Source organism: Magallana gigas, chromosome 5 (genome assembly GCF_963853765.1).
Source record: "Magallana gigas chromosome 5, xbMagGiga1.1, whole genome shotgun sequence".
Taxonomy (NCBI): Eukaryota; Metazoa; Mollusca; class Bivalvia; order Ostreida; family Ostreidae; genus Magallana; species Magallana gigas.
Window position 1 is genome coordinate 28,285,166 of NC_088857.1, and position 19,817 is coordinate 28,304,982.

At 33.9% G+C, this 19,817-nt stretch overlaps 1 protein-coding gene across 1 annotated transcript in view; it reads right to left on the bottom strand.

The window, feature by feature from the left end:
- Positions 1–2,489: 2,489 nt before the first annotated feature.
- The window catches only part of LOC105318521 (pneumococcal serine-rich repeat protein), a 35,913-nt gene continuing 18,585 nt past the window's right edge, over positions 2,490–19,817 (bottom strand). The window contains exons 6-36 of the mRNA XM_066085184.1: positions 18,983–19,223; positions 18,573–18,812; positions 18,104–18,232; positions 17,588–17,791; positions 17,159–17,410; positions 16,764–16,962; positions 16,326–16,492; positions 16,025–16,186; positions 15,627–15,752; positions 15,173–15,301; positions 14,553–14,675; positions 14,208–14,324; positions 13,653–13,904; positions 13,221–13,349; positions 12,680–12,805; positions 12,198–12,335; positions 11,488–11,619; positions 11,014–11,268; positions 10,473–10,709; positions 9,179–9,298; positions 8,955–9,077; positions 8,555–8,812; positions 8,156–8,407; positions 7,805–7,942; positions 7,271–7,540; positions 7,130–7,153; positions 6,028–6,163; positions 4,551–4,723; positions 4,326–4,387; positions 4,017–4,064; positions 2,490–3,638 (exon numbers count right to left, since the gene is read on the bottom strand). Of these exons, the coding sequence (XP_065941256.1) occupies positions 3,600–3,638; positions 4,017–4,064; positions 4,326–4,387; positions 4,551–4,723; positions 6,028–6,163; positions 7,130–7,153; positions 7,271–7,540; positions 7,805–7,942; positions 8,156–8,407; positions 8,555–8,812; positions 8,955–9,077; positions 9,179–9,298; positions 10,473–10,709; positions 11,014–11,268; positions 11,488–11,619; positions 12,198–12,335; positions 12,680–12,805; positions 13,221–13,349; positions 13,653–13,904; positions 14,208–14,324; positions 14,553–14,675; positions 15,173–15,301; positions 15,627–15,752; positions 16,025–16,186; positions 16,326–16,492; positions 16,764–16,962; positions 17,159–17,410; positions 17,588–17,791; positions 18,104–18,232; positions 18,573–18,812; positions 18,983–19,223 (5,001 nt within the window). The 3' untranslated portion in view covers positions 2,490–3,599. The remainder of the gene's footprint in view (positions 3,639–4,016; positions 4,065–4,325; positions 4,388–4,550; positions 4,724–6,027; positions 6,164–7,129; positions 7,154–7,270; positions 7,541–7,804; positions 7,943–8,155; positions 8,408–8,554; positions 8,813–8,954; positions 9,078–9,178; positions 9,299–10,472; positions 10,710–11,013; positions 11,269–11,487; positions 11,620–12,197; positions 12,336–12,679; positions 12,806–13,220; positions 13,350–13,652; positions 13,905–14,207; positions 14,325–14,552; positions 14,676–15,172; positions 15,302–15,626; positions 15,753–16,024; positions 16,187–16,325; positions 16,493–16,763; positions 16,963–17,158; positions 17,411–17,587; positions 17,792–18,103; positions 18,233–18,572; positions 18,813–18,982; positions 19,224–19,817) is intronic.

Sequence of the window (19,817 nt, forward strand, 5' to 3'; positions counted from 1 at the left end):
CTTGTCATTGAGAGCTTCTGGCCCTACGTCTTCGATTATGGAGTCCATATGATCCTTAGGACGAAAATTAGGACGAAAATTAGAAGAATCAAGGACTCCGATCTCGTACGTCTTGTCGCTTACATCCGGTCCCGTCTCTGTGCAAATATCAGAGTCATCAGTCAATAGTGAGTGATCTATCCGAGAGAGGAGGTCAGCACAAGAGTTTTCTGTACCCGCAATATATTCTACAGTACAGTCATACCCAGCCATACACATTGCCCACAGCTGGATTTTCTTGTTCTGCAATGGGGATTCCAAGACATACTTCAGTGGTTTTATTTTAACTTTACCCGTGGTTCGTAGCAGGGAGGATATGCACAAATCATCATCCAATGGTACGATAGTATCATTAATTTGCAGTGAGGCTAGTCTGCAATTCGTACCTTTTTCTACAGAGGAAATGTGCACATCCTCCTCCAGGGGTACATACGCATTCTTAATTCTTAAAGATTTTAGGTCAAAATACAACCTAACACCATTACTAAGCAACCAATCACGCCCAAGGATAACATTTCTGGACATTGAGCGCGTTACATAAAAATCTTGTACAACACTATTTCCGCCAATAATAAAAGAAATTCTAGCCACTCCATCTATGTCTAGTGGGGAACCATCCACACCCATTAAATTTAACCTATTTCTTTGTAATTCTGGTTTGTATTTTAGTGAATCGTAAATTTTCCGTTTGATAAGACTCACCTCTGCTCCAGTATCCACTAAAGCCCTGAGTTTCTGGTTCTGAACTTTAATTAAACAAGAATTTGGACTACCAGCAAAATTAATGAAAGCTGATTTTAACTTCTTGGCTGGTGATTGATTACTTAATTCTCCTACTCTTACCTTTCCTCCTCCGCCGCCGGCCTCATTGCGACGGAGGGTTTCTAGTTTAAACGGTGGTTCGGGGTGGGACGTTTTCGAGCTTGGGGCTGTCCTGGTCTTTCGGGGCAATTTCGAGCTATGTGACCTTCTCTTTTACAATAAAAGCATCCATTCTCAAATTGTTCAGTTCTGGGGCTTCTTCTATACCGCATGTGACCTATTTCAATAGGCACAATAGGGCGAGGGGCAGGGAGGGGGTTTTGAGGAATTAAAGTTGGGGTAGGGTAAGGCGGATCAGGCGCGACAGGTCTGAGCCTGGGAAATACCACCTCTTCCGGATCTCGCGTCGGGACAAACTCTTTCCCTAACCGCATTTTAACCTCGGTATGAAAGTTCTGTATTGAAAGCGCGCTATCCGCGGCAGCCGTCAGCGTAGTCGGCTTTTGATGCATGATTTTGATTTTCATGTGATCGTCGGACATACCGTCAATGAATAATTGTACCAACTGGCGCTGTACCTCAGGAGGGTCAAGGCTGTCAAATGCATCGAGGGCCAGTCGAGAGAGTCGAGTGCTGTACACTTGGACATTTTCGTCAGGCTTTTGTTTAATTTTGAACAGGGATGCATATGCGTGATGTTTGTCATTACATTCCCCAAATCTTAAAATTAATTGGTTTTTCAGGTGCCCCCATCCCCTTTCTACAGTTTGGTCATGCACGCGCTGTTCAATGTACAGGCCGATATAGTCACTTACATCCCCCTACTATGTCTTAGAGCAAGACGGACTTTTCCATCATCTGTCAAATGGGGATTTAAGACCAAAGCTTTGTTTATTGCATTTGTCCAAGCCCGGAATTCCGACGGCTTCCCCGATAAAGGAGGTGTATCAATTATGATTTCTTGCTTTTTAATGGCAATTTTAATTTGTTCGAGTTTCTCATTCACTGTCGTACTAAGTTCAGTAAACCCTTGCTGTATCGTACCAGCAACAATATTTGTGGCTTGTTCTAAACCTTCAGTCATGTTTACCAGAAAATAAATACCCAAAAGAATAATAGAATAAATAAGAATAAATCAAGAGTAGATGTAACAAGGGCTATTTTGTTACACGCTGCCATTGACCTATTGGAAGCCTTAGGTGACTCAAAGACCACTCACCGTTATTAGCTCTAGATTATTCTTCATCAAAATACTAGCTACTCTTTTTTCTGCTTGTATCCCTGAGCCTTGGTTAGAAGATAGAAAACACATAGTTGTGAATAAAAATGAATTTAACAGACGGACTATTCATACACGCAAGTTGTTTTGTTCTGACAAATGTAGTTCATATATTTTACTACTCATAAGACAATATAAAGACCATGAATTTATCTAGATGTAATATTGTTTGTAAGTTATACATGTATAAGATGCACTCAAGCCTCTCAAACCAAGTGAAGATTTTTTCATTTTTCCAATCAATGGATCGAATAACCACATGATCAATTTCATTATATTTTAACTAAAAAATATCGCACCGCGAATCAGATTGATATTTTTTCATTCAATATTCATAGTATTTTCCCTCGTGATTTCGGATATCTTCACAAATTGTTATGATATTCATAAAACACACCGAAAAAACACCAAATATTAAAACAATTTTAATCCTTTAGAGAGGTAATGGTATGATAACAAACAACGAATAAATACAAAATTGATTGAGAATAAAAGAAGTAATGTATTTCATGTCCATACGTATAAAAAGTCAACAAAAATATACCATCTGACATACATACGGTATTTAATTACGTAGACATGAACAGAGAGTAATCGGCAATATTGCAATCAATACATAGGAAAATGAGTTTATGTTATGAAGCATACAATGTTAATACAGGATGATTTGGCTCTGTTTAAAAATTGCTAATATATATAACGATCTGAGCAGCATAAGTTTAATGAAATAACTGAAAGCTAAAACCAATATTTCGATCCGTGCATTGTTGGCTGTATACATTTTTTAAAACTTTTTGCTAAAAGATTTTATACTCGTAGCTGCAAAAGTAAAAAGATATTATGCAAAAAGGTTTACATTGCACGTCTATATACGCTATTCAGTATATGATAAAAGTACAACGGTTATAGTTCTGGATTTCAACAGGAGTCTGTCATCAGGAAAAGGCAATCTTGTAGCCACAGTATTAAACGTAAATGCAATACACATTATATATTATGTATGATTAAGTTACATGCAATATTCTATGAAAAACATTCTAGCTACGGTATATATTTAATATACATACATAATGCTTAATTGATATTTAACGCAATATATTGGCTACTCTAGTGTGCATTTGTTTTTTGGTTTTGTTTTTTTTTAACAAAGAAATTCATGTGTGTTAGGAAAATATATTGATTTATTTTTGTAAAACTAATAAAGTACACACCGGAAACATATTAAAATATCTATTCTGCCCTTTAAGTACTCCAAACATATACAACAGAACCTTAACAGAACTTAATATGTAAATGAAAACATTTCGTTGTTTGAAGTAATAAAAAATGTACACTGTAATAGAACAGACACATACGGGTAAGAGTACATCTTTAAGTGTAATTAAAGTGAATAAGTTACATGCACCTAGCAATAATATAAAAATTAGTTTTGAATCAGATATATTATTGCACCATTTCAAAATTAAACAACGTTCAGCTGACCATATATTTTTTCCATGTATATATCCAAGTCTTTTAATCAAACGGTGACATCGTCGATATTTGACTGTAGACTGGTCTGTGAAATAAACCAATATAAAATAATCATCCTCATATCTTACAAATTAATCAGATGCATACTAAGTTATTGTAAGACCCCCCTCCCCCAAAAGGAAAAAAAAACAAAAATGAAATAAGTTTCACTTATATAAAATGATATCTTATCTGCAGTTTTTAAATTGAAGTACAGGTCAATATATATTTCATTTTAACATTTAACAAATTAGTCTTTAACTTTTCAAGCTGTTAATTGAGCATATCAAAAGAAAGGAAGAATAAGGAAGAATAAATAAAATGGAAAGGTCCACACATTGACCTGATATTTTAAAAAAGTCTATTGCGAGTTAAAAAGAAAACGAAATAATATTAATTTTGCTTGGTCTATCAGTAAACTTACATAGAGAGGATTAGGTAAGCTGTCTGCCACAGGTCTCTTTATTTCAAACTGTAGAAAATAAAATATCTTTGTATGCTTGTCTATTCATGGAAGAATATTTTTGTTAAAGAATGTTCAGAAGAGAAGTGAAGCACTATAAACATTATCATCTTCTGATGTAAAATGATTTTTGTATCAAAATAATTGCTGTAACGGGTTAGTGTTTTTTCATTGATATTTTGATTAATAAGAAATAAATTTTTTGACATAACCCTTAAAAGGTAAAGAAAATGTCAATGCCGTTGAATACTTATTTATTGATATGCATACCGTTAGATCTTTGGGTTTCATTGATCGCATAAAGTCCCAAGAAAATTCATCTGTCTGTTTATCTATAAACATTCATATAAAGATGTCTTCCATTTTAAATGTAATAAACAATTTTAACATCCAAAAATCATGTTTCAAAATAGTTTTTTAAAATTAAAAACTTCGATCAAACCGGGGTTTAAGTGTTAAATTATTTAAAACATATTACACCGGTAGAATTCATACCTTCAGGAATAGAATCCTCTTGATACCAGCCATCTTGGGTATTTTGACCTGGTCCTAGGTAACTACTTTCGAATTTAGAGTCAGATTTTTGACCCCAAGGTGAATATAATGGCCCCCAACCTCCATAGCGGACAGGGAGTCTTGATCTGAAGATTTCGCTACCTTCTGGCGATCTGTAAAGTAATAAAATCAGACACATTTTTAAAATTTATATTTCATTTTATAAAAGATAAAATCATTGATCTACGTGGTCAAAATCGTGGTTTTCCTCAAGTGGCGGATATATAAGACTAATTTTATTAAAATCGAAATCCTTTATCACATCAGTAATTGGCCCGGTTGATGAACTCTTGTATCCCCGAAGCCCCAAACACCTTAAACATAGGTCCTTCCTCTGCACTGCATCACTCATTGGAATACCCTTCCTGTACTAATCCGATATTCAACAGTCAACGTTAAGTTATGCGTGTATTTAATATGGGTTACTTTTAAATGACTTGCACAAATCATATCAACAACATTTTCTACGAAAGTGCTACTTTCATTCATTGGACACTTACTCCATATCGCTCCAGCCCCCAAGTGCGAAAGTGTAGCATTATTAAATCCAGACATTTATCTCCTTTTTAAATTGTCACACATAAAAAATCCTTTTTGTTCTAACGGATTTTTTTTTTTTTTTTTTTTTTTTTTTTTTTTTTACATCAAAATCAATTTTGTAAAATGTCACTTGCTTTCGCATCTCTCTGACCAACAGGGGTAACGCATGACAAAATATCATAACAAATAATATATGATAGCTAGATTGGTGCTATATTTTCTCTCTTAAATTATTGCATTCATACTATCAAAAAGGGTTGTTTTTCTTTTTTGGCCATATATTCAACCTAGATATGTACCTCCATCCTTGCAAAAAATACAATTTACCTTTCGAAAGTAAAGTATGCTAAGTTCTGAAATATTTGTTTCATGAATTTATTCTATTCAGTGTTTCTTTTTTTGTTCTGAAATATCCATAATGAAAAAAAAATTCTACTCAATTTCTCTAAAAACCTTTCTTCTCTATGGCGAAAAACGTAGAAATAGTTTACTGTGCTATTTTGTGACAAATCTGAAAAAATATGAGAAACCATTCATGATCTTCGGGTGTGTTTTGAAAATACGTTAAATCTGCCATATATCACAAAGCTGTTGTAAACATTGTTGATATCTTAGAATTTGGCTCATGAACCGTAGACATTTAATTACCCTATCCTATTCTCTTTTCATTATCAAGTACACGTAACCTTTAAATTGAAGACGGCCTGGTCCTTATTCAGTTTTGGAAAACAAGATGAAAATGTGAAGCGTTTTAGCAAACACTATTCACGAAAATGACGTCGAGTCAATGACGACGATGACGACAATGACGGCTAACGAAACCACCACGTGAGCAATTTATATTTCTATGTATGTATAACCCATCATAACAAATTACCTGTCGCTATCACTGTCATCTAAATTATTCTTCCTTGCACTCCGTTTCCAGTGAACAATGATAATGATTGCAATGGCTATAAGTGCCAGGAATAAAGGAATGCCAATTCCTAATCCAATAATCAGCTTAGAATGATCTGAGAAGAAAAATGAAGAAGCACTTAGATTAGTATATGCAGTCCGATCAATTTAGACAACTGAACCTTAGAAAATGAATGCGATACAATTTAAGGGTTTTTAAAATATTTAAAACGAGTTCAGAATGCAGGTATATTTGGATTCATTTCATGAGTTTTGTAATTGTTGACATTACAGGCAAAATTCAAATACGAATTATAGAAACACGTTGATTTCTACTGCCAACGAAAATAACGAAATAAAATCCTCAACGAATATTTCTGCTTCTACAGTATTAAGAAATTATTATTTGATACTGTAAATTCCTTATATTACGTGAGTACTTAATTCCGTATTCCCATTGTTTTGTATCAAATCTCGAGAATATAAAATCGCAAACGTGGAACTTTTCTCCTTATTTCTTATAGTTTTCAACTCTAAGAAAATAGTGGCGAGATTTTAAAATCCGCAAAGGATGCTTCTCGCGATTTTACGCAGATAACGAGATAATTCCTCGCGTTTAATTACGAATTTACAGTATCTAGATAAAAATTGAAATGCAAGACTTATAAATACAATTTCTAGATAATAATGATTGCACAAAGCAATTCTATAATATGAAAAAAAAATCATATAACGAAAATCTATCAGAATCAAAATCCTTCAAACCAAATATAGATAAGAGGCATTAATTCTTAAGAAACACCTTGCATCATTTTCTAATGTTATTAAATATTTTGTATTATCATTTTATTAGTGATCTCACCCCCTCTCCCAAATTCCAACTTAATGATTTTGTTTAAAGAAATATTAAAGCTGAATCATAATTGATAAACTATAGTTGAGAAGCGCATTAATTCAATTTACCAAATCACAAGAGAATGTGTATACAAAAATACATAGCAAAGGCAACTGGATTCTGCAATAAGGATTATTCCTTACGAACAGAGATTCATGACATACATGTAGATGTTTATAATACTTACTTATATTGTGCGGTGGTAATGGGGCTATAAAAAATAAGTTATCATATTTTCATTTAAAACAAAACGTAAAATATATAATATATGTTTGAAACTTAATTTAAAAAGGATTTGGAAGTATAAATAATTTTATTGTATACTTACATAAGCAGGTTCCGTTGTCAGTGTTGTTTTTACCGTACAAACAAACACAAAAGTAACCTTCTGTTCCATCTTTTTTCGCACACTGTTGAGTTTTGGAATCACAAACAGCGGATCCATTCAAGCAATCATTTACATGAATTGAACACGTGGTTCCATTCCAAGTGTCTTTACATTCACACTTCCCAGTGACGTCATCACAATCAATAGAGTTCGTTCGATTGCAAGCGCAATCATATGAACATTGATATCCATATGTTCCATCACTGCATGCTACGAATAAAATCAATGTTTGAAATTTAATTAATAAATAATTTACTGTTAACTGTTGAAATAAGAAGTCTTTTATAATGTTATGTCTATCTCCATCTACCCATATGCACCTTATTCTGTTTCATGAAATCAGGAAAATGATATAAAAAAAGGGGGGGGGGCTCAACATTAGCAATATAGCATTTTATGACTCCCACGGATTATCATATTGAAAATGCATAAATGTTCACTTAATATATGATATAAATCATATTCATTTTTTGCTTATTAATAGTAACTGAAACTGAAACTGTCCATCCCCCGTAAAACCAGGCCTACAGGAACAGTTAAAGCTTCCATCTAAATCAGTACAATCAGCATTCTCCGAGCAAGCATTATGATTAGTTTCACATTCATTGATATCTGTGTTTTAAAAAAATTTATAGAGTTCAACGATATTGTTTTTTTAATCAAGAGATACATCTTTTTCTGTTGTTCTATGATGAAGATAATTGTTAACGATAGTAGAAAAAAACCCAATTTTTTTTATTAACAATTAAACCAAGTAGTCAAACCATGAAAATTTATTAGTTCTCCGATAAAAAAGTAACATGCGGAAAATAAAATAAAACTAACTTTTACAGTATCCATCTGAAGACTGAAATCCGGAATCACAGACGCATACATATGACCCATTAGTTTCCTGACATGTTGAATTATTTCCACATACATTGGGTTTTAAACTGCATTCTTGTACTTTACAGTTGACGCCTTGCCATCCATCTCTACAGTAGCAGGTACCATTACGCTTGTCACATGACCAGGCGTTGTTGAAGTCACATGTACACTGACTAGCACAGTTCTCGCCAAACGTCGTCAAAGAACATTCTTCAAATAAGGAATAATGTGTACATGTATAAATATAACAATTTAGGGGTTAAAACTCTACAAGCATGTACATGTATTTATGACTCACAATACATTTGATAGATAATAGGCTAATCAGAATTTGATAGAATAACAGAGCTAATTTACCAGTACACTTGTTATTAGACATGGAAAAGCCATGTTTACAAGTACATAAGTATGTTCCATTCAAATTTGTACAATTTGAGTTATCTGGACAAATATTTGCATTGGTTTTGCACTCATCAACGTCCACAGAACAGTCTGTTCCATTCCAACCAGCTCTGCAAGTGCAAATGCCTGACACATTGCCGCAAGTTTCCGTATTCTCCGGTTTACATATACATTTTTCTGAGCATTCTTTTCCGTAAAATCCGTCTTTGCAATCTAATATGAAAAGAATTAACAGGAATACAGAGTCATCGTTCAATGTAAAAATAAAATTGCCTTTTATATTCTCTAATATAATTCTATCATCAACCATGTCATAAGCATACATATTTCTAAAACTTATCCAATAGTGTGGTACCTATACAAGTTCGATTATCGACGTCCAGCATTTTCCCTGCCTCACACGTACACGTGTATCCTGGGCCAGGTGTGGTTTGTGTGCAGTTTTCATCGCAAGGGTTCGATGCACACTCATCGATATCTATTAAAGAAACAATCACGACTTACGTCTATTACTGCAGTTAAACTGATATAAGAAATATTCATTAACTACATTGTACATTGTTGACACGTTTAATGTACCGTTACAGGTGATGTTGTCGGAATCAAGTACAAAGCCTTGGTAACAGGAACAGTATTCTTGTCCGTTAGAACCAACAGCACAATGCTGTGTGCAGTTGAGCTTTGAACAGGTTGTTTTAGCTGCAAAAAAAAACCCGATGGCTTTAAATGCTTTAAATTATTACCATTACACTGCTCATCCATTTTATTGCCAAAATCATCGTAAGCTAAACAAGAGGCCCACTGTCCTTGACGGGCCGTTGACGGTACTTCTGTTCAATAGCCAATATAATGAACCTGTCAAGAACTCGCCCATTTGCATTTGAAACGTCTTTCCGAAGTCTGACCCAAAGTCCCAGACTCTCCTGTCTGTTATTCACATTTTTATCATTTGATGTTTGCAAACATTAGTTCATAAAAAGAATGCGATAGGATTAGATCCAGCGGATGTAAACTTTTAATGAAAACATACCTACATGCCTTTAATCATCATCTGACAGTCATCATCAGATAGTTTCAAGGATATCATAATCCTGCGCTTATTTTTTTCTCAAGTATTTGGAAGTAGATGAGTTTTTTTTAAACTTGATACATTTTCGATGCATGGTCATATTGGTCCCGCCCGAAGGCATGAACCCCTGACCACGGGGCCATGAAGTAAAAAATTAAGGTGAAGAGTTAGATAAACATTATTACAATGCATCCAGTAATCCTCAAAATAATATTGAAGCAAAGAATAATATTATGTCCTAAAATTTTATTCATTCTCACTTTTTAGTCATAGTAAATCCTCCATATATAGTCTAGTCATAGTAGATATTCCCTAGTGTTTAAACCAATATTCCTGGTGCCATTGATCTCAGAAGTATTAAGAAAAACTTCATGGACATTTTAACTATATACATGTACTCACATCTACTGAATATGGTTCGCTCTTCTTCTAACGGATTTTTTTTGTTATTTCATAGCTTTTTTGTATATTTGGTACCGTTCACGAGGCGTTAGGAGTTGTAAGCTTATACATTTTACTATTTGTTGTACTCTTATATATGAGAAGCTTAATGCAAACCAAAAACTGGTACTGTAGCAATTGGCCTTGATTGTACATGTATAGATGTAAAAGAATGTTATAGGACGACGCTTGCACGACAGAAGACAGACTAAGACGAATTACAATTGGTCATCTGAGCGACTCAGGTGACATAAAAATCCAAATGTTAATACTTTGTTTATATTGCTGAAAGATAATTTTGATCATTTTAGAGAAAGTAATATTTGAAAACAACAATTAGAAGTGATGTTGACTCCTTTATACCGTAGCATGTCCTAGTTGTCGTGTTTAGAAGGTAGCCGTCTCTGCAGGAACATTTATAGCTCCCTTCCAGATTTGAACACAACTGGTCACATGGTGGTGTAGGTGCCCCACACTCATCTATATCCTCACACTTGGACTGACTGAAAAGCTTGAACCCAGAGTTACAAGAACATTTGTATCCTCCGTCCGTATTGGTGCAATTCTGATCACATGGTCTTTTGAGACATTCGTCTATGTCTATAATATTACAAAATACAGTCTTTACATATGATATATTCAATTTTTAAATAACATTTTAACTTCATTGATTTAAAGAAATGCAAATCATTTACAAGAAACGTTCGTGAATGTTGCATTTTTATATAATGCCCGATTGGCCCCACATCTCAAGGTATATCGTACATGTACATGTACCGTATCACATCAAGTCCCACCCTCCCCTTTCCCCACTCAGTCTTACCCTGACACCCCAGAGCCTTGTCACAGCCGGGGCCCTCGGCCCATATTTACATGTACGCTACGTTTTATGTATAAAACATACCTGTGCATGTGCCAGGAGAAGTTTCGTTGTATCCTGTTTCACAGATACATCTGTAGGATCCGGGGATATTCTGACACACCTGGTTGGCCCCACTGCACGGGGTACCGCTGACACACTCATCAATGTCTGCGTCACACTTGGTCCCCGCCCATCCGGTATTACACAGACACCCATGAACATTGTCACACTTTAAGACTCCGGGCCCGCAGTTACAAGGCGTCTTACATCCTAGTCCGTAATGATGTTCATCACAGTCTATAATTTGAAAAGAATAATAAATGTAATTAATTCATTAATTTAACTATATATAACACTGTTAACAACGGCTTTTTAAAACCTATATCTGAAAGTGTAATTATGATTCAATAATGTGTCATCGTTTAAATTACAGAGAAGGGGTATTTAAAATAAACAATAAAAATACAGTAAGAACTTTATTAATCAAGATGAAGTGTTGACTTTCATGAAGCTCACCTGAACAAGTTCTTCCGTCGTTTTCAAGAAAGTATCCAGTGGGACAGGAACAGTTGTAGGACCCCGGGACATTGACACAATTGTCTTTAAACGAACACAGATTCAGACTTGCATTACCACATTCGTTCACATCTGTAAATAGAAATTATGACACTGTCTGCAATATAACCGTGCATTTTACAGAAAAGGTGATTAATCTTGCCATTCATTCAGAAATTTAGGCACGTGTACATGTAATTTTGCTATTTGACGGGTTTTAACGATCTTTGTTAATCTATGAAACATACAATTACAAACACTGCTCTAAACATCACAATTATGTGAAAAGAACCCCCCCCCCAAAAAAAAAAAAAAAAAAAAAAAATTATCAACAAACTGAGACATATTGAAATTGGTTTCTCGTAGGAGAAACAATTAACATGCCAATTCTTTAAAATCTCTCTTTCTCTACATGTATTTATTTATAATATATTTCTTGCAAGTCAACATTTCCCACTAAAAAGTATATAAATTATGGAGTTATGATATGTCTATTACAACATAATAAGAATTTAAAAACCCTAACTTGTAGCAATTCTTCTTATTGAACAGATGCGGTCCATATTTTGTTTATCACATGCCAATATATAAAAACAAGTCATATATCTTAAACATCGTATTCAAATAAAAGCGAAAGTCAGAATAATATTATTTATAAATGTTAATCTTACCAACACAGGAACTTTTGTCTAGCGCATTAAGGAAATATCCAGCTCCACAAAAACAATGACCTATCGTTTTATTTTCTGAATCTTGTTTACATCCAAATGAGCAATTCAGATTTGGATAGAGCAAACACACATCTTTCACTGGAAAAGAATTTGAAAAAAAACCCATGTTAAGACTAAGTTATTGCGTGTACTAGTAAAATACATACATACGTCTTTTATACATTTGGTGGATATGATGAAATAACCAAGCAGTTAAACATAATTATTCTGTATTTAAACATTTTCTCTTTCCAAAATAGTCATCCTCTTAGAAATATTAATGTTAGCGAAGAAATGGTTATAAAATACCGCTTGCAATGGAATGTTAGATATTTAAATATGACAAATCATTATTAGCACGCAACATATACATGTATTCTCTACATATTTTCTCATTTTGAAACTAAATAATTGTATTATAAATGTAGCAATCTTAAGCTTACCAACAACACAGGTTTTTCTATCATCATCTAGCGTGTAGCCGAACTCACACTCACAGTTAAACCCGCCATCTTTGTTGTCACAGCCCTGGGAACAGCCTGCCACCCCAGAGGTACACTCATTGATATCTAAAGGCAAAATATGTCTTCAGTATGAAGGATGTACAACACGTGTAAGCATAATTCTGTTTAATTTAGATAAGAATTGCTCAAAGCGTAAAAATCGGGTTTCCTCATTATATCCAATATCTTGACAGAATAGCATTCGAAAGAATAATCGTTATTTAATTGTTCAAAAGTGTGTATTATTTGAAAGGGTCGGGGGGAGAAGTTCCAACCGTACGTTGGAGTTATCCATCTTGTTCTTATTATGACGTGCAATAAAGATATTAAATAAATCCAAAAGTTAATGATAACCATTGTCTTGCAAAAAGTATCAAAAGATCAAACGTGATATAACTACGTTCGCAATGTTGCTAATTATAATCTATTATAATCATATACAATCGCGAGCATAGCTGATGGTGCAAAACACTCTGCATACCGTCACAGTCGTATGGAGATTTCTGTTTGTAGCCCTCGGAACACTGACAAGTATAGTTTCCCTTTGTGTTCATGCACTTCGAAGAGCGCGGACATTTATTCAACCCAGGATTAGAGCATTCGTCAACATCTTACAGAAAAAAAGATGATTCTTGTATAATCAAGTTAATACAAATTATACAAATAGAATTGTGGAGATAGTTTAAGATATGAATTTACAAACAGGATTGCTTATAAACTATAAAGCAGTTAATATTATAATTTTAAATACAAAATATATACTAGTATATGCATGTGCATATACCAGATTTTTGTCCTGAGCAATTTTTTTTATGTGTATCGTCTTTTAATATGTAGAAAATTTATCTATTCGAATTATATCAGAACATTTACCAGCATGTTATAAAATCAATTCAAACAACAGAAATTTCACCTTTACAGTCTTCCCCGATTTTCTCAAATCCACCTCTACAATCGCATCTGTAGAAGCCCTGTAAATTGTGACAGATCATATCTGATCCGCAGATCGCCGGGTTGTCCGTGCATTCGTCTACATCCTGGTCACACCTGGACCCCGCCCACCCGGACAGACAGACACACCCACTGACCGAGTCACACCTGTCTACACCTGACCCACAGTCACAGGTCTGAGAACAGTTGTCTCCATACTTTGGTGGAATGCACACTACATTTGGGAATGATTAAACAAAAAATCAATATTAACAATAAATTCTACATGCATTATTTCTGTTGTTATTAATTATAACTGACTTCCAATTTTTTTTTAAATATATTTTTTAGTACATTCAATAGTTGTATTTTACGATCAATTGCTGATCCTGTTAAAAAATTAATTGACATAATGCCTCATATTTAAATTAAAAGACATTCTATAAAGTGATTGATTCAATGGTTAAATATATTTGCCCATATTTGATATCCATGTATCTTATCGTTGATCACCATCTAAAGAGAGAAAGTTCCTCACCCGAGCAAGTTATTTTATCCTCGTTCAGAATATAGCCCGGAAAACATGAACACTGGAATGAGCCCACTGAGTTGTGACATACTTGACTGCAAATATCCCGGTTACATTCATTGATATCTGTCAAATTAATCAGAACAAATACCAGCAACACGATGGAAAAAACTCTCTCTCTCTCTCTCTCTCTCTCTCTCTCTCTCTCTCTCTCTCTCTCTCTCTCTCTCTCTCTCTCTCTCTCCTTTGTAATTTAACGTATTATTTGAATATCTATCTCAATATTTGTCTCTTTATGCATTGCTACATGTATGTTATTTAGATAAAATTAGATAAAATAAAATATTAACTTACCTGTGCAATTTATTCCGTTTGTTTCAAGTTCGAAACCATTTTTGCAGATGCATTCAAAGCTTCCAGACGAGTTATCGCACGTATACTCACATGTCAGGTTGTGATTCTTACATGTATCGGTATCTAAATATAACGAATACTTATTTATATGACCATGCAATGTAAAATATAATCTTACAGACCACAAGGCAGTTCTTTGATAAAACAAAAAAACTAAATGACATACTCTTTAAGACTTTTCACACTTAATGTTTGTGTACAGTACACAATATACATGTAAATACATGTACATGTGCATGTACATTGTACATACATGTGCGTCGTTTCATTGCATTTGCATTTGCGACATTAATTGCTAATATAATGGAATAAATGCATGCTATATTTTAATTTCATACAAATGTTATTTTGGAAAAAGAGCCCGTTAGTTTTTCAATTCCACTTGTTTCTGGTTTAGCGGCTCTCGTATTTTGATAAAGAGTTGAACGAGTGTGAATTGTCGATCTTCCTTCTGTTTTAAAGCTTGTTTAAATATGATCTAATTCAAATATACATCTATTAAGTCGTGCTCAAATAATCATTGGATCTGTTTTTGGAATAGAGTGACATTTTTATAATACCACTTTGAGAGCAGGTTTTGTTGTCCTCATTCAGTGTAAAACCCGATACACATGAACAGACGAACGATCCCTCGGTGTTGTTACACCGTTGGGAACATCCAGACGTGCTTTCCTGACACTCGTCTATATCTATTAAAATCAGAACAAAAACTTCACTGTTTGGTGAATTAATACAAAAAATCGAAAAGAAAATTGACGTTTACTCTTGAATATAGTATGATTAAATCTCTCAAAATCAATAAATAGGAAACCTCCTAGATGGCTTTAAGTAAAGTATTGCATAACGATGATCTTTGTTTTTTGTGTGTTTTTCTTAGGTAATTCAAGGATATAGATTTCACAATCTACAGACTTCTTTATCGCCCTTGACTTGCATGCTTAAGGCTGAAATCTGTGTCCTACATATCTGACAGATAACTGTGGACATAAGGATCAACGGGATGAACATGTTTACCTCTACAGATGTCTTCCACTTTGCGGTAACCAGGTAAACAGTTGCATTTGTACCCTCCCTCGGTGTTTTCACAGCTCTCTGATTTGACATTGCATACAGCCCGAGTCCCGTTGCACTCATTTAGATCTTGAATTGAAGAAAGAAATAACTCGGACAATAATTTATAGCACTGTCGTCTGTTTTTAAAACAAATGCAATGTCTGTGTATTTCTTTTAATCTGAGGAACTGGGTTCAGTGCACATAAAACTGACATGTAACAGATTTGTTTTCTAAATTCTTAGTACTTTTAATGTTGATCTCTCTCTCTCTCTCTCTCTCTCTCTCTCTCTCTCTCTCTCTCTCTCTCTCTCTCTCTCTCTCTCTCTCTCTCTAAAATCTTAAGGTTTTAAATACGTACCCTCGCACTTTTCATCAACGTCTCTAAACCCATGTGGACAAGCTGAACAGTTGTATCCTCGATGGAAGAGCTCTTCTTGTTCTGGGGAGAGGTCTGTACAATTTCTACCATGGGGACACGGGTCCTGGGCACAGCCATCTACCTCACGTTCACAGTCATCGCCTAATAACCAGAAACAAAACGCATAATAACAAGAAAAATCACAGTCAAATGAAATAATATATTCTTACATATTAATTAAAAAATAAGAAATTCGTCTTTTTCTTCACTGGATTTGTGATAAAAAAATTATATAAGAAACCTGTATATCCTGTTCTGCAATCACAAGACGCTCTTTTAAATTGCTCTGTTTCTGAGTTTTTTATGGTCGTGAAATTGCAAATTCCTCGTTCGCTGCACCTACTACACAGAGCTATGACGATAACTACTGGCGAAGCCTCGACCTCATGGTCATCTATAGCTGTGATACTGAAAATGGAATAAACAGAATGTAAAAAAAAAATAAATAAAAAAATACATAATGTCTAATTATGTATTTGTCGAGCATAGTGAAGTTTTTAAAATTATTATTTTGATACTTAATTTTGTTCGGCTTAGTATACCAAGTTTCCAATGTACAACGATAAACACAGTCTTAACTTGAAATCAATTAATTAAGACAAATATGATATTACTTTTGAAAAAGGCGGGGGGGGGGGGGGGAGGGGGGAGGTTGTTGTTATAAAATTTTGTTATTTACCTGATGCCTGATACACTTGTATCAGAAGGGGTCCAAGTTGCAATTCCAGACAAGTTGTTGAATTCAAAGTTTGTTTCCGGTCTCTGTAGTATCTTGTATTCGGCTTTACCGTCATCAGTAATGTTAAATTTCATAGTAACTGGGACATTTACTTGTGCTTCTATAAAAGTGTCTCCGGAGATATAGGGCGATTCGTTTTCTAAAATTCAATCAAATTATGATTAATATGCAAGGTTCATATTGTTAGATAATCGTTTTATAAGTGAGACAGATTGGATGTAAATTGTTTTAATGTTAGGAAGCAATACAACAATCCTTTAATGAAAAAAGACATGGTAATAAAACATTACATGTTCACAATAACTTCTTAAAAATCTTTATCTCGTGAAGTTTACCAATAGTTTTCGCCGCTAATTTTGATGTACTGGCTGCACTTCCAGAAGACATGGCTAAAGACTTGTCACCAGTAGCCAAAAAGTCAAAAATGCAAGCTTGATTTTCTGAACCACCACAAGCAACTTTGGACCGATTTCTCTTTTCTTCACTAAATTCATCAATAAACAACGGCAAGAACTCTGGATGATGGAAATCACTATGAGGCAAACCAGTGTCGTATTGGAAAATCGATGTATTCTCGGTAACGGACCCTATTGAACGAAGCGTTGAAATAGATAAGCTGTACATATATATATATATATATATATATATATATATATATATATATATATATATATATATATATATATATATATATATATATATATATATAAGATGATGCATGAACGTATAATGCTGTTCAATATTATGTACATTATTTTACTTACATGCCTGCCCAAAATTTATGTATATGCTTCGTTCGCTTTCGACACTACTGCCTGTAAGTGTTGTGCCGTTTGGGAGAACGAAATCATTGGAACTATTGCCATCAAAATTACCCATCAATCCAGTCACCGAACCATTGTAAGCGTTATCAACTACGGCTTCACATGTTAGAAATCTTACCCCAAGGCCAACTTTTATCGTGATGGCTGAAGATAACGATAAAAATAAAAGTTAAAACTATATATATATATATATATATATATATCTTAAAGGATATGCAATTTCATTTGTTGATACATACGATAGATTTTAGCAATACCTTTTTATGTCACATTTTAAAAACACAAGGTCAGGAGTTAGTGTATTTTATACATATATTAAATAATATTTGCTGTACGTGGTTTAGATGATCAAAATGATATTAGATATTATAATGATTCACATATAAATGGTAGTTTCATAAAAGCTACATTGTTACGTAATGATAACACCATGATTTATGAAGATATTTGGCTTACAGGAATTTATGAAGGAAGCTACCACTGTCCGATTGTCCAGCCGAAGAGACAAAAACTTCGTTATGTATGTAAAGTTCTGGTTTTCAAAATTTCTTGTCAAGTCTCGACCATCCCCGAGAATGTACATTTCTACAAAGACAGTTAAGCAGAAAGTTTTTTTTAGCATTGAATAAATTCATAGTCCATGATGATGATTTAAAATGTTCGTTTATGTCTATTTGAATAATGATTCAAGTTGATTTAAGAAAAGACCAACACATATTTGTTTAAATTAGCAACGTTACATGAAAATTATTTTATGCTGCGGAGTAATGAGTTTTGTATTTCTATTAAAGCATAATCTTTCAAAAAATTTCATTGTAAATGAGCAGAATATTACATTTTTTTATATTGCCAATTTATTTATCATGCCAATACATGTATAGTGTAAATCACTTCTGTTCTAAATTTGTTACACTATTTGTCTTACTGTCTCTCTTTCTTGACATTGCAACTTGAACTCTTGCTCCAGTGTGGTCTTTAGCCGCAAAAGCACTGAAAATTGTAGCATTGATAGTCGTTCCATTTTCATTGGTGGCCAGATCAGTTCTGGCTTGAAGTTCAAAGTTTGTTTCATTGTTTATCCTCATCATCGTGTATTCACCGTAACCGTTAAATGTATACTGATGTCCATCTAATGTAGTTATATGAGGATCTCCAAAAAACCAAGCTAAATGAAAAAATCACATATTCCATAATCCACTTTTTGCACAAGCATATCTATGCTTACTAATGTTTAGCAGCGAACTAGCTAGTAGAAAGTCTCTTCTTTTGTATTTGTAAGATTTTTTTTGCTTTTTATTATTTTATTTGTTTTGCAAACAACGTTAAAACACCCACCAGCACTAAAGGGCGATCTGCGATAGCATCTTGTAATTGGTCGAACTTCATAGAACCAGTCACAATGTCCTGATTGACAGCAAATATCCTTCGGTTTAACGTCATGGTTATGGTTATTGAAACGTTCGAAGAAAGGGTTGTATTCCATTAACGTTCCAGCTGTTGGAGAAGACCGTATACAAGATCCAAGGACTGGGCTCCCCCAGAAAGAAGGTGGTATAAAGAACGGGTAACAGCATTCCTAAATAAAACATTACAAATGGAGACTTTAAACTTTCAAAAGCAAGGTTTAATAAACTTGGGAAATGCAGAGAATGGGTCGGGTTGTTTTCAAGAGAAAAGTTGATTATCCTTTTCTTTTTTAATGCCTTGGACTGTGGAGGATGCTATTTGTTCATAGTAAAAGTAAACTTTTATATACATGAATTATTGCCGTATTGTATACTCTTTTTCCGAGTTTCTCAAAAGGGAAGATTTCATATCTATCTTAATATCTGTAATAAGAATTCTACCAGTAAATTTCATACCGCCACGGAAGTCGAAGCTATGAAAAAACAGAAAAACACTTTATTCTTGCTGTCATATTTGACCAACAACACAAGATTAGGGTAAGGAAAATCTTATAGAACCCGTTTAAATTATCATGATATCAAAAACTGGCCAAAAGAGAAAACCGGGCTAATCCAGAGCAGACACCAAAAAACTGACCAAATTTTACATGCTTACATGTACCAGTATTGCGGTTTAACCAAAAAGTAACAACAGCAACAGCAACAACAAAAAGCAAACAATAAATTATCATTATGAATTTTCAAAACGTATTTACCAGTCAGAG